The 21,255-nt window shown below is 55.1% G+C and overlaps 1 protein-coding gene across 1 annotated transcript in view; it reads right to left on the minus strand.

Moving 5' to 3' along the window:
- JPH3 (junctophilin 3) overlaps positions 1-17,422 on the minus strand; it is an 89,843-nt gene extending 72,421 nt beyond the window's left edge. Inside the window, exon 1 of the mRNA XM_063113073.1 lies at positions 17,041-17,422. Within this exon, the coding sequence (XP_062969143.1) occupies positions 17,041-17,422 (382 nt within the window). The remainder of the gene's footprint in view (positions 1-17,040) is intronic.
- Between the last annotated feature and the right edge of the window lie 3,833 nt (positions 17,423-21,255).

Here is a 21,255-nt window from a genome sequence, read left to right on the forward strand (position 1 = left end):
AGCTTTCCCTCAGAACACCTATGTCCTCACTGTCCCCTCTTCTCAAGGGCCAGTGTTTTGGACACACAGACAAATACGCTGGGACCGCAGCCCTGAGTGCCAAGCCCTGGGGCCTGAGGATCTGCACATGGAAGCGACAGCCTGAGGCAGGGTGTGCTGTGGAGTCCTGGGCTCGGGATCGTGGATCCACTGAGAATGTGATTCCAGCTACGAGCATTTACACCCACAACCGCACATAGGGGCCCCCAAACCACCCGAAGGACATCTTTGGCCCCAAGTTAAACCTTACAGGACTCAGTTTCCCAAGCACCGGATAGATGATGGCTGTCAGTCAGGAAAGAGAGCCCAGTCCCCGATGGGGGTGCATGTTCGGGGGAAGCACGTGGTTGGCGTCATGGGCACAGACTCCACACTAGGCCCCGTAGGTGCACATCCCAGCTCCACCGCGATAACCATGCAGCCTGGGGAAAGGTGCCTAGTCCCGGTTTCCACAGCTGAAAAACGGGGCTGAAGATGACTCCTACCCCACAGGGCTGCCTGTGAGACCGGTGTACTGAACACGAGGCACCTGCAGCGACCAAGAGAGCCGGCCCTGGGTCAGCACCACCCGTCTCACCCCCAGAAAGGACCCACAGATCTCTGTTATGTCCTCGGGAAGGTCACCCCCCTGCACCCCCCTCAGGGTCTCTGTTATATCCTCATGGATGTCCCCCTGCTCCCCGACTCTCTGTTGTGTCATCAGGGAGACCTCCCCAGAGTCTGAGAAATGGAAGGAAGGTCTGGGGCAGCTGCTCCTGGCAGGTGTCTTGATTTTCAGGGCTTCGATGCAGAGAGTGGGATTACTGGTCACTGCTCAATCTGCACAGACGGGGTCCTCTGTAAGCAAGTGGCCTGTGATCCTGGGTCACCCAGGGTGGGGTCCAGGGGATTCTAGGTGGGGAGCCAGCAGCTGAAGACAGTACTCTGGACTGGAGGTGGAGGGAGAAGCACAGGGATTGGTAGGGCCACCCGCAGGGGGAGGCTGAGCATTCAGGACTGACTCACCGCCAGCAGGAACTGTGTGCTGGATGCATCACTGCTATCGCCACCCCCTTCCAGTCTCCTCCAGACACAGACTTCACCAAACCCAGGAATGAATCCCCAGGTGGGGCCCTGGTGAGAACACCTCAGCCTCCAACAGTCTCTTTTAACAAGAAGCTATGTGGGATGAAAATGGTGTGGCTACTTTGGAAACAGCCTGTCAGTTCCTCAAACAGACCAGGAGCAACCGGGTGACCCAGGAGAGATGAAGCACACATCCACACACACCTGCACACGAATGCTCACAGCAGCACGACACACAAGAGCCGGAGGGCAGAAATGACCCGGGCGTCCACCCACTGGTGATGGACACACTGATGTGGTCTGTCCGCACAGTGGAATAGTACTCAGCCTCGAAAAGGAATGAAACACTGATACAGACTACGACATGGGGGGACCTTGAAAACATGGTGCTGAGTGACAGTAGCCAGACACAGAAGGCTGTATATTGTGGGATTCTATTTTTATAAAATGCACAGATCAGGCAAATCCATAGAGACTGTAGATTAGTGGTCGCTGAGGGCGGAGGAAGGGGGAATCGGGGAATGGCAGCTGGCTACGGGGTTTCTTTTTGAAAGGAAAATGTTCTAAAATTGATTGTGGTGACGGTTGCAAAACTCTGAATATACTAGAAGCCACTGAACTGTACACTTTAAATGGGTGAAGTATAGGGTATGTGAATTATATTGTCAATAAAGCTACATATTTTTTAAAAAGCTGCAGGTTAGTGGAGCCCCTTCACACTCCTTAGTCAGAAAAACGAGCAGGCCCTGGTTTGGGCAGGTCCAGCCTGGGCCTCAGGAGGCTGCCCCAGCCTTCTTTTGCCCTGGGGAGGGGGAGGGGGGGTCTCTGTCCCCTCCCCCAACAGCCATCACAGTTACCCTGTCCACTCCCAGCTGCTGGGGACACACCAAGACCTCCTCTTAATGCCAAAGCCCATGTTTGATACCAACACTCCCCTGTCCCTGTTACTGGAGGCTCCGTGGGGCCTGTCACCAGGTGAGGATTTCCCAGAAAGCTTGCTCTGTGATCCACAGATGGGGTGTGTTTCCAAGCTGTGCACCCAAATCTACTCCACAGAACACCCTGAAATCTTCCCAGAGGGTCCATGCATCTCATGCAATGGGGTGGGGTGGGGGGTGGGGCCATGACCAGCAGCAGGACTGGGCAGTGGATCCTCTGATCTCAGACACGGCCCCCGAACCTGGAGCCTGCAGAGTCTCGAGGGTTCCATAGATAGATTCAGGGTGTGGTGGGTAAAAAAATTACATCCTGATTTGCACTAACCTCTACCTGAAATTTAGCATCTCCTCAAACTAGAATGGTCAGACCATGGTGGCATTGCCAAACCTGTCTATGGGTGACTTTGTCACCCATAGAAACAGCACATCCCATTACAGTGTGTGCAAACATCCGGGACGGTGTTACACCCGAGGCCTGCCCTGGCCAGGCAGCTGCAGACAAGCCTCACGCCCATCCTGCCGGACATGGAGTGGCCGCCAAGGATGGACAGGCCAAGAACAGCAGAGCCCACACCCACACCTGCCCCTGCAGCCCCCCATAGACATGGGCCGAAGCATGTGCCAGGCCTGGTGTAAGGGACACCAGTGCCCAAAGCAGGGAGGGACACTGAGGGCTCCACAGGTACACAGAACAAGTGGCGCTGAGAGAGATGATGCCCCTGCAGCCCCTGCTCAAAGCTAGCCCCCGCCTGTCCCTCCTCTGACCTCACATCCCTGACACCCTAGAGAGTGACCTCTGGCTAAACCATCTCCCCCAGCCCCAGCCCAGACTCCTGGTCCACTTCAGGGGCAAAGCCAAGCTAGGCACCTCCAGGTGGAGCCTGAGATATGTGTTGGAGACACTCACCCTCTCTGGGGCTTCCCTATCGCCCCACCCCCTCCTCCAGGTCCCAGCTTTCAGTTGCTCAGGGAACCTCCCCTGAGGCCACACCTGGGCAGACTCCACCGCAGTCACACCCTCTCTGAGGGAAGAGCTCTCCTTCCCGGTTCTTGTTGACATTACACAGGCAGGAGGGGTGTGTCTGTACCCCAACTACAGCCCTGGGGCCCCCATACCTGGGTGGTCACAGCGCACCAGGATTGCAGCTGGGGGCCACCACCCAGGGGTCAGTGGAGCCCCTTCTCACCCCAGCCGCTCCCTGTCCCAGTCCATGGAGGCTTGGGTGCTGCCTGGGCAGCTGACCCCAGACCCTCTTAGGGGGCTAGGCTGGAGGGCATCGACAGGCCAGAGTTGATGGTGCTAGATGTCAGGCAGGGGAAGCCCTGAGGGCTGGGTCTGCCGATGATCCTGAGGGTGAGAAGGCTCTGGAGGGGACAGAGAAGCCCCAAAGACCAAACCTAGCCTCCGATTCACTTAAGCTCAGAACCAGTCCCAGACCATCCCGAGCCCCTGGGCCCAGCTGGGGGTCCTAGGCCTGGATTCCCTGAACTCCCCGCTCCTCCTTCTGTAGGATCCCAGAGGGGCCCCTCCTGGCCACCCACCAGTCACCAAACAGATGGAGGGGCTGTCCTGGGACTGTGGGCCAAGCCAAACAGGAGCTCAAGTTGGATCCAGCTCCCAGCTGCCAGCGCTGGAAAGCGGCACTGCTGAGCATTAGCTCCAGACTCCCCAGTGCTCGGGGGACCTGGTTACTATTTTTTTTTTTAAAAGATGACCGGTAAGGGGATCTTAACCCTTGACTTGGTGTTGTCAGCACCATGCTCAGCCAGTGAGCGAACTGGCCATCCCTTTATAGGGATCTGAACCCATGGCCTTGGTGTTATCAGCACCATGCTCTCCCAAGTGAGCCACGGGCCAGCCCAGGGGGGATCTGGTTTCTATGGAACACTCCCAACAATCCCCACAGGCCTCTTCACAGGGCTGGAAACTGAGGCAGGCAGCAGATGCCCTGGCCTTAGAAGAGCCCAGAGCACCCAGCACTGCAACGGACCTGTGGGCTCTGCACTGTCCTGGGTGTCCTGCCTCCTCTGGGCCTCAGTTTCCTCCTCTGCACAACAGGGCAGCAGTACCTCATAGGGTGTCGTGTGGTCTAAGGGAAAATGCCAACAGTGCTCCGGGCAGAGACTGCTACAGTGCAGATGCACAGGAGACGGCAGCTCGGAAACAGCAGGGCGGAGTGAGAAGTGGCCTGTGGCATCCCTGACAGCAAGGGCTCGTTTACCCTCCCTCTCACTCCAGCTCCCTCCAGCCTCTGCCTACCCACCCCCCGCCACCCTCTGCAACCCCCAACTCTCATATCCTTCTCCTCGCTCCTCCTGCTCAGCCCCCAGCTAACAGGACACTGCTCCTATGAGCACCGTGTGGTCACTGTCGCCGCAGCCCACTCCAGCCCCAGGAAAACCCTGACCTCCACTACATTTCTGCTGCATTCTCTCAGGAATACACGATTAATCTTCTCCAGATTGGGGCCTGCAGTGTGGACGCAGCAGCTGAGGTCCTGCTAGGGGATGGCAAGTCCCTATGTCTGGGGACACTGCTGGTGAGGCCGAGGCCGGTGCAAGACACCAGAGCCCAAGTGACTCTAATGTATTCTTCCCTCCCAGGCTGGGCTGTGAGCTGGGATCTTCCTTTCCCAGTGGGTTTTCCTCCTGGCCCTTGTTCCTCATAACAAGTGGTTGGGTCTTGACCCAAAGGACACAGTGGGAGGGTCTCAGGGTCTGTCCCCCAGATGTGCCCCCACACTCTGGTTCCTCACGTTCTGGTTTTGCTCCCTCTGCCCAGGAATTCACAGATGCTGCTGAAGTCCGGGATGCCTGCCGTCCCTCCTCCAGCTGCCCCCTCACTCCTGCCACCCTCCGTCTCCATTCAACATCACTCCCCCAAGGGCTCTCTCCAGACCCCAGACACCTACCCCGTGTCCCGGCCAGGGTGCCGGCTCCCTCCCCATCCCCTGCCGCCTCTGCCCCCTCAGCGTCACATAGGGAGCCCTGGAGGGTTGGTGCCATGCGTCTCGAGCCAGCCCAAGAGCATCCGACAGTCCTGGGACTCTTTGTTCACCCCTGTCCCCAGGGCCAGCTTGCCTGGCACACAGTCGGTGCTTAGTAAACACCCATGTGGTGCCTAACTTCCCCCAGACACTAGGGCTGTTCTCTCTGAACGCAGCTGGTCACAGCAGAGCCAAACAGCAACAACCTGACCCCAGACTCCCTCTAAGCCATGGGCAATGATCCTAGTTTTGTCACACTGGCGTTTACTGAGCACCTACTTGTGCTGGCACCATGCCAGGTGATCTGGGGGCAAGAGAAAGGTGCCCAGCACAGTTTATCTCAAGAAGTTCAGCATCTGACAGGAGGAGGTGGCGTGTGCACTCACTGTGGCATCCACGACCTACAGAAAACTCTACAACTCAACAATAAGACGAATGACCCAACTTTAAAAGGGGCAAGGATCTGAACAGATATTGCTACAAAAAAGACATACAAATGGCCAACAAGAACATGAAAAGATGCTCACCGTCATCAGCCACCAGGGAACTGCCACCATGAGACACTCTTCACACCCGCTAGGGTGGCTGTCATCAGAGATGGATAATAGCAGGTGCTGGTGAGAAGTGGAGTGACTGGGACCCTCATACACTGTTGGTGGGATGTAAAATGGTGTGGTGGCCCTGGAAACAGTCTGGCAGTTTCTCAAAAAGGGAAACAGAGTTACCCTATGACCCAGCAATTCCACTCCTGGGTATATGTCCTAAGAGAATTGGAGATACATTCACACAAAAACTTGTACACCCATGTTTATAGCAGCACTATTCATGACAGCCAAAAGGTGGAACCAACCCAAGTGTCCATCGACAGAGGAATGGACAGAATGTGGCCTGTCACATAATGGAATAGTACTCAGCCATGAAAAGGAATGAAGCACCATCACATGCTGCAACATGGGGGAACCCTGAAAACATGGTGCTCAGGGACAGAAATCAGACATGAAGGGAAAGTATTGTATGGTTCCATTTATGTGAGCTAGCCAGAACAGTCAAACCCATAGAGACAGAAAGGAGATTATAACACCAAGGTCACAGGTTTGGATCCCATACTGGCCAGCTGCCAAAAAAAAAAAAGAAAAGAAAAGAAAAAAGAAAAAGAAAGTAGATTAGTGGTTGCCAGGGGATAGGGAAGGAGGTGGGGAGCAGCCGCTAACGGGCATGGGGTTTCTTTCTGGGGTGATGAAAACGCTCTAGAACTGGATAGTGGTGATCGTTGCCCAACTCTGCAAATACAATAAATGCCATTGAATTGTACACTTTAAAAGGCTGAATGTTATGGTATGTAAATTATATCTCAAAAAAAAAGTCACTAAGATACCATTTGTCACCTCTCAGGGTGCAGGCTTTGGAAACACCCTCTGAGATGTAAGGATGAGTGGTGGAAACCGAGCACAGAACAAGGGCTGTGACCCACCACCGGTGTTCAAAGGTCATGAGAACAAGAGTGGTGACAGCTTTCTCATGAGCATCTCCCTGCACTAGGCACAAAGTTCAAGGATCGCACCTACTCGAGGGTCCAACCTCAGGACGGCCCCATGTGCATTCGTAACCAAGAAGCTGGGGTCGGAGCACAGCCTTGCACCGTGTGCACGACGTGGCTTCCAGAATCCAAATCTTCCATGTAATTTCAGGCAAGTCACTCTATCTCCCTGGCCTTGGTTTCCTCATCTGTAAAATGGGCACAGTTCCTGGCCCCCAACTTCCAGTTCCACCTCTGAATGGAAGCCACTCCCACTGATTCTATCCAGACTTGCCATCCCCACGGCACGCTCACCATCCTCACGTGGCTGCATGCAGCTTCTCACTCTGCACACGTTCCCAGTGCAACTCTTGGTCCCTACACCTGCTCCCCCTCTGGGGTCTCCTGTGTGGCACACAGGACCTCCAGCCCCAGGCCCCTGGAGTCCACCTTCCTGCTCAGCCCACCTCCAAACTCTCCTGATCTGGTTCTTCTCTCACCTCCACTGCCTCCACCAGATCCAGCATCCTCTCCTTCCACCTGGACACTGTACCCTTCCCATGGTCCTCTGTTTACACTCAGGGTCCCCACTACTTCCTTTCCCACCCAGGAGCTGATTGATTATCTAAACACAGCCAAACAAGCACCATACAACCCAGCAACAGCATTCCTGGGAATTTATCCAAGAGAAATGAAGACACGTTCATGCAAAACCTGTACATGAAAGTTTGTAGGAGCCTCATTCATAATAACCCCACACTGGAAATATTTCAATGGATGAATGGATAAACAAACTCTGGAACATTCTCACCATGGAATACTACTCAGCAATGAAAAGGAACCAACTATTGATACACACAACGACCTACATGAATCTCCAGCAAATTAGGCGGTGTGAAAAAGCCAGTCCCCAAACATAGCCTACTTTATAAATGTCCACTTGCAGGACATTGTTGATATGACAAAACCACAGAAATGGGGAGCCCCCCCAGCCAGAGGCCAGGGGTTAAGGAGGGGCTGGGCAGGGAAATGGGCGTGGCTAGCAAAAGGACACCCAGAGGCTCCCTGTGGTGATGGAGGCTCTTGACTGTACCAGTATTGACCGTGTCAATATCCTGGTTGTGACCCTGCACTAGAGTTCTTGCAGGATGTTATCATTGGAGGAAAGTGGGTGAAGGGTACATGGGATCTGTGTTAGTTCTCACAACTGTCTGTGAGTTGACAATGATCTCAAAGTGAAAAGTTTAATTACAAAACCACAAATTCCAGAAAACACTGCTGCCCCGCTCAGATCAGCCAGTGCCCCTCCCTGGCCCCAGACAAAACCCAAAGTCACTCCCATGACCAGGAAGCTCTGTGCTCGGGCCACCAGCCTCTCCCCGGCTCCGCAGCAGCCACATGGGTCTTCCTCTCATCCTCTGAACAACACCCTGTCTGCCTCCAAGCCTCTGCCCTGCAGTCCTCCCTCCCCACGTACTCTATCCTTCCGAGCTGGGCTTTCACCCGGGATACACCCCACCCTGACTGTGGAGCTCCCCTGCTGTGCCCGGGGCCAGCGTCACACAGCCCCCACACCACCCTCTCAGTCCTACAGGCATTTCAGCGGTCACTTCCCCCATCCCCCAGCCCAAGGGGGGGAGACAGCCAAGGAAGCAAGAAATGGCATGCCTGGGAGCTCCAATGGAGGCCGAGCAGCACTGTCAGGACAGAGGTGTGGTGTCCCGCACCTGCCAACCCACACAGCCCCCACCCCACCCTCTCCTATGGGCATTTCAGTAGTCGCTTCTCCCATCCCCCAGTACAACACCATTTCCCAGAGCTACCCACAAGCCAGCAGTCGGGCCTTTGATCTCACCAATAAGCAAACAGCTGGGGCACAGCTACAAAAAAGATTATGAAAAAAGTTGGCTGGATAGTCCCCAGGCAGGGGCAGCCTGGCCCCAGCTCATGGCCCTGGGCTCTGCTTCTACAACCAACCAAGTCTCCAGCCTACGAGTTCATCTGCAGTGGTGCATGCACCCACCTGCAAAGTGGGCCCACTACTGGGTCTCCCTACAGTAACGCTGCCACCCGCCTCTGCCTTGAAATCCCCATTTCCTCATTTCCAAAAGCAGACTGGAGCAGGGGACTGGTGCTTCTCCAGGGGTGGTCCTCGGGACCACCTGCATCAGAATGGCCCGGCTGTGACCCTACTGCAGGGCTCTCTTCCAGACAGCCTGGGCAGCGAGTCTGGGTCAGGAGATTCGGAGGTGCAGAGTCTGAGACCGGCAGCTGCAAGCTGTTGAGTCTCTGTGTCAGCACTTCCCACCTCCTGTGCCTCTCTGAGCCTCAGTTTCCATCTGTAAGATGGGGAAATCATGTTTTCCTCATGGGGAGACTAAGCAAACTATGGCGTAGGAAGCTCCCAGCACATGGGCAGAGGCCCGCTGGGCAGGAGAGGACAGCAGCCAACATGCGTGTCCCCTGAGCTGGGGCAGAGGGGCACTGGGGCCTCTGGGTGGGTAGGATCAGGAAAGACCAACTCTGCTCCTGGCGACGCTGCCTGTCCTTGATTTGGCATTCCTGCAGGATTCAGCTGGCCCGTCCTTTCTCCTGCTCTCCACTCACTGAGTGAAATGAGGTCTATCTCTGCATACTTACGCACCCTTGGAGAATGGGGGGCTTCTTATCCGGGGTCTGTGGATGAGTCTCAAGGAGTCTGTGGACCCCAGAAGTGCACAAAGCATCGTGTGTGTGCAGGGACTCGCGCTCTTCCTGGGAGAGGACGTGCAGCTTTAGTGCACTCTGGGGGGTCTGGGAAGACCCTCAAGGTTACGAATCACTGGGTGAAGGCCCACCAACGACCTCCCATCTCTGCTTTTCTGTGAGATCTGTGCAAGTCCCTGCCCCGCTCTGGGCCTCAGTTTCCTCATCTGTAAAGCAAGGGGGACCGAAATGATTGCTCCCTCAGGAAGTGGCATCGCAGGGCAGTGGAGACCGCCCTCGAGCTGGTCGAGCCCTTCATCCACCAGCCGGTGACCTCAGCGAGCCAGCTTGCCCTGGGAGCCTTGCTCTTCGCATCTCTCAACTGTGAGTGGCACGGCTTACCACAAAGCGTTGTTTTAAGGAATAAAAGAAATAACATCTATGATAAAATGCCTAGAACAATACTTGGAACAAAGAAATTTTAAAAAGTGTATCTTTCTTTCAAAGGAATCTCCTGGTTTTGCAACTCTAGGCCATCATTCATGAGCCTCGGTGCATTTTCAAGCTGCAGTCAGTAAGACACTACAGTGGGCTGAATAGTGTCCCCCAAAAAGCTATGTCCAAGTCCTAACCTCCAGTACCTGTGCAGGTGGCCTTATTTGGAAAAAGGATCTTTGCACGTGTGATTAAGGATCTTGAGATGGGATCGTCCTGGATTAGGGTTGGCCCTAACTCCAGTGTCAGGTGTCCTTATAAGAAACAGGAGAAAACACAGACACATAGGCAGAAATGCAACAATGCTTATCCTTACTGGAATACAAGTATTGTGCTTGGAAATCCTCTAGTCTAATTCACTTTTTAAAAATCAACCACTATGTTAATTTAATGGGCCACTTAACCCACAGTTTGAAAAACTCTACCCAGAGCTATGACTCTCAGCCCTGCCTACTTTCATCAAACCCCCAGGCTGGGACATCACCCTCAGGGTTTCTTTTTTTTTTTTTTTTTTTGTCGTTTTTCGTGACCGGCACTCAGCCAGTGAGTGCACCGGTCATTCCTATATAGGATCCGAACCCGCGGCGGGAGCGTCACCGCGCTCCCAGCGCCGCACTCTACTGAGTGAGCCACGGGCTCGGCCCCACCCTCAGGGTTTCTGATCTCAGAGGTGCTGGGGTCAGTTAGTGAAGCTCTCCGTGTGATTCCGATGTGCAGCCCAGCTGCTCTGCACAAGTGGTCCTCAATGTGAGTCGAACGTTAGAATCACCTGGAGAGTTTAAAGAAGAACTCCAATGCCCAGGCTGCACCCAGACCCTCTCAGTCAGCACCTCTGGGTGTTTCCAAGCCCCCAGGTGCACTCCACATGCAGCCAAGATGGAAACAAGCTTGCTGACGCCATACTTCCCGCCCCAGCACAATCGCCTGTGGCATCTCCATCTGGGATCCCCAACATCCGGCATGAGAAACCCCTAATTCTTCCACATGTTTGTTTTGCTTTCCTGTCCAAACTACACGTTCTTCTTGGTAGCAGCCATGCTGTCCTGTCTCTTGTGTTGTCTTCTTTTTTTCTTTGTTCCAATCTTCTACACTATCACAAACTATGCTGTCAGCGCTCAGCAAATATCTGCAGGCTGATTCCCTGAAGCTGGACCTAAACATGGTCTTTGTGGCTTGAACACAGCACAAGCTCAGTAAACGAGGAGACAGCAGCAGAACAGAGGTGGTGAGAAAGCAGGCAGACGAGGGTGCTTCTACTCGTCCTTGTTAGCACTTTGCAACAAGCGCTGCTCATTAAACAGTTGTCCAAAAACGTCTCCCAGCCACACCTGCCCCACACCATAGGAATGTCACTCTGTTATTCACTTTCTTCAATGCCACTTGTCCTGCTCTTGTGAAATGCTGGCTGTTTCTTACCAGTGACGGCAAAGCCAACCACAAAGCAGAACTATCAAAGAACTGTAACAGGGATGCTCCAAAGAGAGCTAACATGAGGGTGACGAGCTGATATAAGGGTCTCAGGAATACTTCTCTTAACAGTCTATGCCCGTTCTAAGTTTGTGCAATGCGGCAGGCAGTGAGATGATGATAGTGAGCAGAATTATGCCACATCTGTTTGCACAGCTCATTTATTCCACAGACATTTACTGAGGGGCCTCGTTGTGCCAGCACCATTCAAGTCACTATTCATTGCATGCAGCAACGACTAGCACAGACACACAATCCTGCCCACATGGAGCTTGCACTCCAGACCCGTGCTGTCCAACAGAGCTCTCTGAAGTGATGATCCGTCCATCTCTGCACTGAGTACTTGAAATGCAACTGGTACAACTGAGGTGCTGAATTTACTAATTTTATTTCATTTTAATTAATTTAAATTTAAATTCAAATAGCCACATGTGGCCCGTGACCACTATTGGTCAGGATTGGTCTAGACGATTAATCCACTGCTGCTGATTCAAAAAGATCGGTGACAAAACACTCTTTCTGTGGCTGTTACAGACAAAATCATTCCTTTGTGTGCCTTCAGTTGTGAATTTATAGCACCTGTTAGGATCCATGGGAACTGAACACAAACAACCCCAGGCAGAAATGAACCTTAGACTACAGAACAACTTCTATAAAAGTCTCACTAGAAAGTCTCACCCCAAACCTGCCTCCACTAGCTGGGAGGTGCTCTCTCAGTTGACCAGGAGAGGGCGTGGCACCTAGAGGCACACACTTTTTCAATAAAGACTGACAGTATGGGGATGAAAACAGGCAAACAGCTCATGTGGTGGTGTTCCCTGGAGTGTGGACCCCACTGACGGGGACCTCGATGACGGAGCAGGACAGGCAGACTTCTGATGGTCAAGTGTGCTGGAAAGCTTGAGGCCAGGTGGTCACTGGTGAGGGACATGGTTTGCTAAAAGAGGTCTCCTGGAGGGGATGTGAGCCAAGCAGGTCCCACCCAGGCAGCCCAGGCGTGGGCGGGAAGCGCTCTCCAAGGTTCTGAAGAGTACGTCTGTCCCTCTCTTTCTCTCTCCTCTCCTAAATGAAGACAGGAGAGGGGCCCCCTGCTCAAATCAACACCAGGACCCCTCCGCAGCAATCCATCTTCCATGTGGCCTCACACAGGCCAGGAAACTACAAACTGGGGGAGCCGCTGGTGCCAGAAGGGACGAACCATTGTGGAAAATTTACACAAATACCCCCCTTCTTCTAGTACCCACAAATCTAAGTCTTGCCATTTAGGCACATAAAGAGTGCCTCATACAAAATGATTAGCTCACAGTTCACAGCTAGTTATATTTAGAGCTGTGGAGGCCTGGGGAAAACTGAGGAAGGTAAAGTCCCAAAGAAAAGCAGCCTCGCCGCCCCCCGCACCCCAGACTGCTCTCTTTCCTCCAGGCGGCTGCTTAGTGTCGGTATCGGCGCAGGCTGCTGGCTAGCTCCCCTGGGGACCCCGTTTTAGGAGGGTGCCGAGCTTCACTCCCTCGCCAGCTCGAGTTAGGCCTCCTGATATGAAGCCAGTCAAATGGCTTGAGGGTCGGGTGCTTTTCAGCAGTGCTTCTTTCTCAGCTACAACTAGCAACAGACAGCTAGTTATGTGCTTTCCCTTCTCCTCTCCTCGTGGGGAGCCCCCATGGCCAGAGAAAGAGAATCTCAGAGGAGATGCTTTTATCTCCAACTGCTGAGCACTTGCAGCTTTTTGTTTGTTCTTTTTTTTTTTTTTTTTTTTGCTTTTTGTTTCTGAAATGAGTTTCTATTGGTGTAACATTTGCATTGATAGAACTGCTAGATTTTAAAAAGAGTTTACTTTTTACCTATTCATAGCCAAGCACCAAAAATATGTCCAATGATAGTTTATTTGGATGAGCATTCCCTCCCCCCTTAAAAAGGGTGTTAATGGCATAAATGTATGTTTAAAATGGAAACGGAGCACACAGCTGCATCTGTCACCTCAACTGCCCACTTACAAGGACAGCAGAGATTCACAGTGCTCAGCAAGAGGGGAGTGAACAAAGACGGGGGTGCACGTGTCTGTGTTTTGGGGGACGGGGTTGAAAATGTCCCAGGGTGGCAGGTGTACTGTGTGCATGTGCACGCAGGCGCCCAGGGGATCTGAATTCTGACTGTGGGTGTGTGTGACTTGTGTGGGCTGAGGAATCTGGGCCGGTGAACGGGACCTGCGTATGAGGGGGAGAGGCCGGGGCGTGAGATGACTCATATCTTTCAGGGTGTGGGAGGGTTTATTTGAGGGGGTAACTTTTGATCCAAAGGGCTCTGTGTACACAGCACCCAGGAGAAGCTATTTACCTGTGCAGCAGAGCACAGGGGTCCAGCAAGTGGAGAAGGCAGCAGGTCTCAGTGGGACCAGAGGGCTCTGTGCAGGTGCATTAGCCTGTGACTCTGGGCTGCTGGGCCCAGGAAAGAAGAAGGGTGTGGAAGGAGCAGAAAGAGTGGAGGTGTTTCTGCACAAGAGAGCGTAGAGAGAGGCGGGTCGAGCACAAGCATACGTAGGCTCTGGAACTGCCACCCTGAGCGTGCTCCCAGATCCACCCGAGGCTCATCTGCTCAAAGCCTCCGCTTCCCGATGTGTAAAATGGGAATAATGAGGAAATCAACCCTCTAGAGGTATGAGAATTAAGGTCTATGATTCATGTAAACACTTGCCACATGCCTGGCATACAGTATGTGTCTAATATTGCCATTTATTATCATTTTCATTGTCACCACTGTCCTGTCTGGCTATTGGTTCTAATAATGATCATTCTAAGTGACATTCGCCACATGTGAACTGTAATAAGAAAAAAAAATAATAAATATATTGAATACCTATGATAATCCTGGCGTAGCCACATACTATAGTCTCAATTAATCATCACCTACTTTACAGGTATTATCGGACCTCTGCAGAAATGAAGAAACAGAAGCTCAGAGAGGTCAAGTAACTTGCCTAAAGTCACAAAGCAGAGCCACAGCAGAGCCAGGATCCCAGTTGGGGTCGTGAACTGCAAGCATGTGCTGCAGCCGCGCCCCCTGCCCAGGCCATTCAGACCATGGAGGCCTGTGCCTGAGGGAGGGTAAACCTGGGGAGGAGCTGGCACTGTCCCAGCTGAAATGGACTCCACACCAATTCCAGCTAAATGTAGAATACATTTGCCGTTCGTGCATTATTCATGAAAATCGCCGTTTCCCCAAGTCAGCACTGGGAGCTGAGCTAAAGTTCAAGAGCATGGCTGATGCCTGCCTGACATTTCCATCTCTTGTGCAAAGGAACAGTCGGGTTGGAGTTGGGACCATTACCTCACAAAGCCCCCCCTTGCCCACTCCAACCTGCGGCCGCTCGCTCACTGCATCTCCCACCACCTGATCAGGGAGAAGGTGTCGAGGCTCCTGCTCTGTTCCAGCAGATTATCACACCCCACTTTGGCTCAGGAGGGACTGCCCCAGGGCACACATTCTCAGCAGTCACCTCCTCCTTCCTGATGAGAAGCTGGGAACCTGCTCAGGAGAGGTGGCCCCAGATGTCCGGTCCTGATGATCCCAGGCCAGGAGGGTCAATTCAATTTTCCATCATACCACATGGCCAGCCAACCGGAAGAGAGAGCCGGCCCTGAAGCCCCAGACCTGGGGGCCTGCCTCACTTGGCCTATAGGAGAGCTAAGAACCACAATCCCCTTGAAAGAATGTGGACAATCTGGACTCCTCCAAGGGAGCTCGGGCCCAGACAGATCTGGGGGCCCTGGATGCCTGGCCTCACTGGTCTCGCCTATAAAATGGATGTGATCAAGCAGGCCGAAGCAGAGGGGAAGTGCTTGGGGAAGGGGAAGGGCAACGCAAGTGGAGCGGGTTGGGTGGATGGTAGAGAGCCTAAGGAAGTCGGTCTGTGGAAAGAGACGTCTATCACATCAACACGTCAGAGCCTAAACTCATGACCAGCCACAGACGCAGACCCTCCCTTCCCTGAATAACCACAGTGCGATCACCACCCTTCTCCTAAAATGTAAGCTCCGTGAGGGCAAAAATTTTTGTCTGCTTTACTCATTGTTGTTTTCAAGGAGCCTAGAGTGGCTGGGCTCCTAGTAAGTGCTCAATAAATATATGTTGAATGAAGGAAGAATCCCTCAGGCCATGTGAGCTTGGCCTGCACAGGGCCATGATGTGGCTTAGCTGGAACAGGCACAGCTGGGAGCATCTCTGGAGGACAGTTCTGCAGAGCAGTCTGGCCAGAGTCCTGGGGGTGACAACTGCCTCTGGGCTCCCAAACAGCCCAGCTGGGAGCGCCAGGCTGCCTGCCTGCCTGCCTTAGCCACACACATCTGCTGCCCAGCCTTGCTGTGCCTGCATGCCCGTGCACACACACCACACACACACACCACACACGCACACAGGCCCACGGCCTGAACCGAGGGAGGGCTGTCTGCTCCTGCTCGGCCCTCAGCGCCCAGGGTCAGGGAAGCTCTCCAACCTGCTCCATGAAAACAACAACAGCACAGAAAAGGCCGCCTGGGACCAGGGCTGGGCACAGTTTTGACAGGCAGGAACATTATATAATTAACTGCCCCAGACTCCTCCTCCTCTTTGGGTAATAATGAACCCTGCCTTTCAGTTGCATAAGCCAAAATAATAATTACTCTCCAGCCCTCTGTCACTCCTGGATGTGGCCAGGGAGCAGGTGTTCAGAGCTTTCTCCATGAGCCTCAGAGGCAGCAGGCAGGCAGGGAGTACAAGACCACACGTACACTCATGATTTTTATTCTTGGCAGAAGCTCAAGTCCTTACTGCGTCTCACTCCTTCTCCAGGCATCCATGCCTGAAACACTGAGCTGCCCAGGGGGAGGAAAGGGAGCCCCTTCTGAGGACGAGCTCTCGAGGGCGGAGGGGCATCTGGAAAGCAGGTTTGTTTGGGGTCTGGGCTTCCAGGAACTAACAGCTCTATGCATCTCCGATGCACGGCAGAGTGGGTACCAGAGCGTCCAGGCAGAGAGGGAGCGGCCACACTGGCCAAACCTCTCTGCACAGAAACCATCTTACAGCAGCAGCAGGAGGGCTGTTCTCTGGCTTCCGGCACCCAGCTCTGGCTGGAATGTGGTGGCATCTTAGCATGAAGGCAGAGCAACTCCCTAAACTACCAGTGAAAATCATTCAGCCACTGAAAGGCGAGATTCCTGGGTTCTTGCTAAACAGATGGGCCTCCCTCCCTCCAGCAGCCTGCTTCGACAGCGCCAGCCCGCGTCCAACCACCTAGAAGTTTATTGCCTTGCTGTTTTGGTTTAGGTTGGCACCCCCGCCTCTAGCGCTCCCAATCGCTCCCTTTCCATTGGCTTGGGTTGATTTAGGACTGAGGGAGGCCCTCGGGCACCGCAGGAAAACAGGCAGCGAAGCCAGGGGCTGGCACCTCTTGGGCCCACCCCAACGAGGCCATGCCAACAGGGGAGAGGGTCCTCTCCCAGCCCCTCTCTGCCCTTGGTGGGCCTCAGAGGCGGCCACGGGCCCAGCCAGGCCTTTTTGGCAGGTCTCTGGCCTGCTCTTGAATGATGCACTGATACTCTGGTCAGCTACGCCGCCCCGGGGGCCTGGCTCACTCCTGGAAAGCCCCCAACACCCTTCAGTTGGCACAGGGGCACTGCCCCCACCAGGCAGTGGGGCAACCTGTAGCTAGGGGCCGCCTTGGCCTCCAGGGAACCCCAGGAGATGCCCCAGGCGCCCATGGCCCAACCGGAGGGAGCAGCTCAACTTCCCCGGAGATAAACAGAAGGGGAGATGAGGAGAAGGTCCCTCCTCCACCCCAGCCCCTGTTCCCTGTCTCCCGGCCCCCGCGGGCACCTACCTCCATCCGAGTAGGTCTCCGTGCCGTAGCCGTCCTGCAACCCGTTGCTCCAGGTCCCTTCGTACTTGGCCCCGTTGCCCGTGCACTCCCGCACCCCGTAGCGCCCCTTGAATCCGTGCGTCCACTCGCCCTTGTACACCCACTTCCCCTTCTTCTCCAGGCCGATGCCGTGGCGCTTGCCCTGTGCCCAGGTGCCCTGGTACGTGTTGCCGCTGGGCCAGGTGTAGACGCCCAGCACCTCGAAGCCGTGGCTCCACGAGCCGGTGTATTCGCCCTGGCCCTTGGGGCCGGTGCAGACGCCATGGCCGTGCGCCTTGCCGTCCTCCCAGCCTCCGCAGTAGGACCCTCCATCGTCAAAATTAAACCTACCCCCACTGGACATGCATGTAACTCGGTTTGCAAATCCCGCAAGCGGTGAAAAAAAAAAAAAAAAAAATAAGGCGATCAACCAACCGAGTCTCGGCTGGCTGGCCGGCTGGCTTTTGTTTTGGCTCGTTTTTAAAGGAAGGACGGAGAAAGCAGAAACCACGGCAGCGAGCTCGAGCGGCGGCGGCTTCGGCGGGATCCAAGTCGGCCGGGGCGATTCTTCCTCCCGAGCTGCGCCGGAGCCTGACCAGCGTCTCGCGCTCCCGCTGGAGACAGGACCGGAGGGGCGGGGGAGGGGAGGGAGGGAGGGGGAGGGGGCAGGAGCGGCGGCGGCTGGTGCCCGCGGCAGCACCTCAGCGGCGGACGCCCCTCTCCAGGCCGGCGCGCCCGCGGGGAGGGCGCCTGGCCGGGCACCGGGCGGGGCGCGGCGGCGGCGGCGGCTCAGGCCCGGGCCGCAGTCCCCCACCTGCGGCTGCCGCGCTGCGGGCGCCCGAGGGAGGCGGCGGGGCCCGCGGGCGGCGGCGGCACGGGCGGCGGCGCGGGCGGCTGCACCATGTTGGGGGCCGCGGGCCGGGCGCGGGGCGGCGGCGGCGGCAATGCGGCGGGCTCGGACAGCAGCGGCGGCGTGCGCTCCCGGCCCGGCTCGCGCGGTCTGGCCGGCGCGGCGCGCACCCGCCCACCCCGCACCCCGCCTGCGCGCACTCGCCCACGCCCACTCACCCCGCACCCCGCCCGCGCGCACCCTCCCCGAACCCCGCACACGCACCCGCACTCCGCCCGCGCGCACCCGCACCTCCCGCGCGCACTCGCCCCGCACCCCGCCCGCGCGCACCCTCACCCCCCGCGCGCACTCGCTCCGCACCCCGCCCGCGCGCACTCGCACCCTCTGCGCGCATTCGCTACGCATCCCGCCCGCGCGCACCCGCACCCGCACCGCGCCCGCGCGTGCGCCGGCCTGGAGAGGGGCGCCGCCCCGCCTGGCCGAAGGCGCAGGGAGCAAGCGGGACCACCCGGCGCCGGCCCTACCGAAACCCCCGACCCGGCGCTCCCTTCTCCGCTTCTCCTTTTGCCCCGGCCCGGCTTGGAAATAGGGGTCCACCCAGGGCGTCCCAGACCCCCGTTCCCGGGACTTGGATTTAAAGGGACAGGAACTGCGTAATGGCAAGGCGCCCAGCACCCAGGGCACTCTCTGCCCCCTCTCGGGAGCCGGGAGGTGAAGCTGGGCGGAGCAGGCCCGGGCGAGCTGGGGAGCCCCTGACCCTGCGCGCCTGCCCAGGAGAGCGCCCGGAATCTTGCCCTCCCCCGCACCGCGACCGTCTCGCCTGGATCCGATCTGTGCCGCCTGCCCCTGACCTGACTGAGAGGCTTTTTGCAAACCACAGTTGGTTTTATCCTATGACAAATAATCCATCCTTTCTCGTTCCAGGCAGCTTGGCTCCAGGTGTTAGGGGAAGGGGGCGCTCACCTCAGAAAACATGGATTTGGCGACCCCCGACTCCGATAAATTAAGTGAAAGTTGGACCACAAGTAGGTATCCTGGAGCAAAGTTACCCGAATTTCGCCCCTCCCCTACGCTCTGGGCAACAGGTAGCCCCCCCCACCTCCGGGAACGGTCATGCTATGGAGGCTGGGGTGTCAAAGCGGGATCACCTCTCGGGCATTACTAGGTCTCTCTCACATGTACTCTCACTCTCCCCACCCCCCAGGAGATCGTGTCTGATTCCTGGATCCGAGCATCCTGGGACCAATTTAAAATGCATTTCTTGGACCGTAACGCGCACAGCAAGCAGCAGAGGCCGGTGCACTGCGGAGGAAGACCGCCCGGGGTCCGGGCCAATGGGGGTGTAGGAGGGGCGACGCGGGGGCGCGACGCGCCAGGCTTCGCAAACCCGACTTGGGAGCCCGAGGTCGAGGACAGTGGAAGGGGTGCGGAGTCTCCAATTTGCCAGGGCCCCTGCGCACACCTTCCGTTGCCTGTGGGAATCACCAAGGTCCCCACCTTTGGCTACCCGGGCTCTCCCAGGAAAATCAGCCCCTCCTGGGAGTTGCAGAGTTCATCCTCACCCTCTCGCCTTGCCTTGGGCACCAAAAGCCCCTCCCTAAAGCACCACCAGCCAGGAGGGCGGTCACCTCCTTACCCACCTGGAAATGTAGGGAGTTTTCAGTTTTGTTTTGTTTTGTTTTGTGCAGTTACGATGATTGAATGCCCGTTTTTGTCCAGTCTCCTTGTGCTCCTCTGGGAAGGTTTCTCCAAATGTCCCCGGGGCGGGGTGTCGAGGGGGGGATTGTTGGATCAGGTACTGTACTGGAAGTTGCCAAATTGCCCTGCAAAACACCTGGAGCGATTTACCTCTCACCCTGCAGTGTGTCTGCGTCGTGCTTTTCCACTTCCTGGCCAACGCGTGGTATTATCAGACTTCTTATTTTGTTTCAATGTGTTTTATTTTGTCAATCTAAATGGGTATGAAATAGTATTTCAGGGCTGTTTGGTGTAATTGAAAAATTACATATTGTAAATGTGTGGACGAAAAGACTACAGGCTTGTTCTTGTGGCTATGGGCCGTCACTTAATATCTCTGAGCTCAGTTTTCTCATCCAAAAAATGGGGGTAATGATAGTTTCCATAGGGTTGCCATGAGAATTCAAGTAGCTGGGAGCACAGCACATGGGAAGCACGTGGGGACAAGCGGCCCTCAGCCTTCTGCTCCCAGACACAGTTGAAATAAACATTGTCATTTCTCTTGTACACTCTGCATTTTCTCTCTTCCATTTTATTTCCAACCCTTTTTTGTTGATTCAGCAGCCCTTTTTCACAGAGCAGCAGATTGCAACTGCGATCCTGTTGGAAAATGGTGACCAGTTCCAAGCAATTGCTGGTCAGCACCTTCTACCTCCGGCCAGTGCATATCCTTCCCCCTTGCAATTCCAACCCTCCTCACCTCCCAGCCTCCAAATGCCCCATCTTTTATCTCCCGTATTCAGAGTAACTCCAGCAGAGACAAACTATTCTCTGAAATGCGGATATTAGAGGCATGTGTTCTGTGTAATTTGGAAATCATTCTCTCATAAAGCTAGGGCTGGCAGTATTGATTTCATTTTCGAGAAAACTCTTCAAGGCTAGAAACATAGTATTCCACCTGGCAATTTAAAAACAAAAACTCAGGGAGGAAAAAAAAAAGTTATAACCCACCTGTGGAATTCCACGGCTTCTGTGAACCTGGCTGAAAAGCTCACGTTAGTTATCACATGTACTCCTCGGGTGGTGTGAAATCACAGGCTCTCCTTTTTTAAAAGACTAGCTTGGTTCCACCTAGGTGAAGTGCCTCGCCAAAGGGAAGATAATGACGGGGCAGGATTCAAGCCCAAGTCTGTCTGGTCTTCCAGCCGGTTACCTTCCTGGCCTCCAGCATGTGCACCTGCAGCTTCCTTTGCCTGGTCTTTCTTCCCATAACTGGGAAGTTGTTTGATTTCAGCTCCAGGCAGACTTCCTGGCTGTACTACATAAAGAAAGCTCCCCTACCCCCTTCATTCCCCACAGCAGCCTAATTGTCTCCTTCAAAGAACTTAACCACAATCCACAGTCATCTGTGCTTGCCTTGCTGTCTATGCCTGGCCACAGATAACCAAAGATTGTTGTATCTCGTTGAGATGTCTGCAACAAGACCCCTATTCCACACGCTCTCCTTTCAATGTGACATTGGCGCTGTCCCATTGACAGGTGGGCTCTGTGTTCCCTCCTCTTGAACCTGGGCTTGCTTGTGATAGAGCAGAAGTGACCCATGTGACTTCAAAGGTTAGGTCACAAACCATGACACAGCTTCTGCCTCATCCTCTCAGGATGCTTGAGTT

The sequence above is a fragment of the Cynocephalus volans genome, chromosome 10, assembly GCF_027409185.1.
Source record: "Cynocephalus volans isolate mCynVol1 chromosome 10, mCynVol1.pri, whole genome shotgun sequence".
NCBI classification, from domain to species: domain Eukaryota; kingdom Metazoa; phylum Chordata; class Mammalia; order Dermoptera; family Cynocephalidae; genus Cynocephalus; species Cynocephalus volans.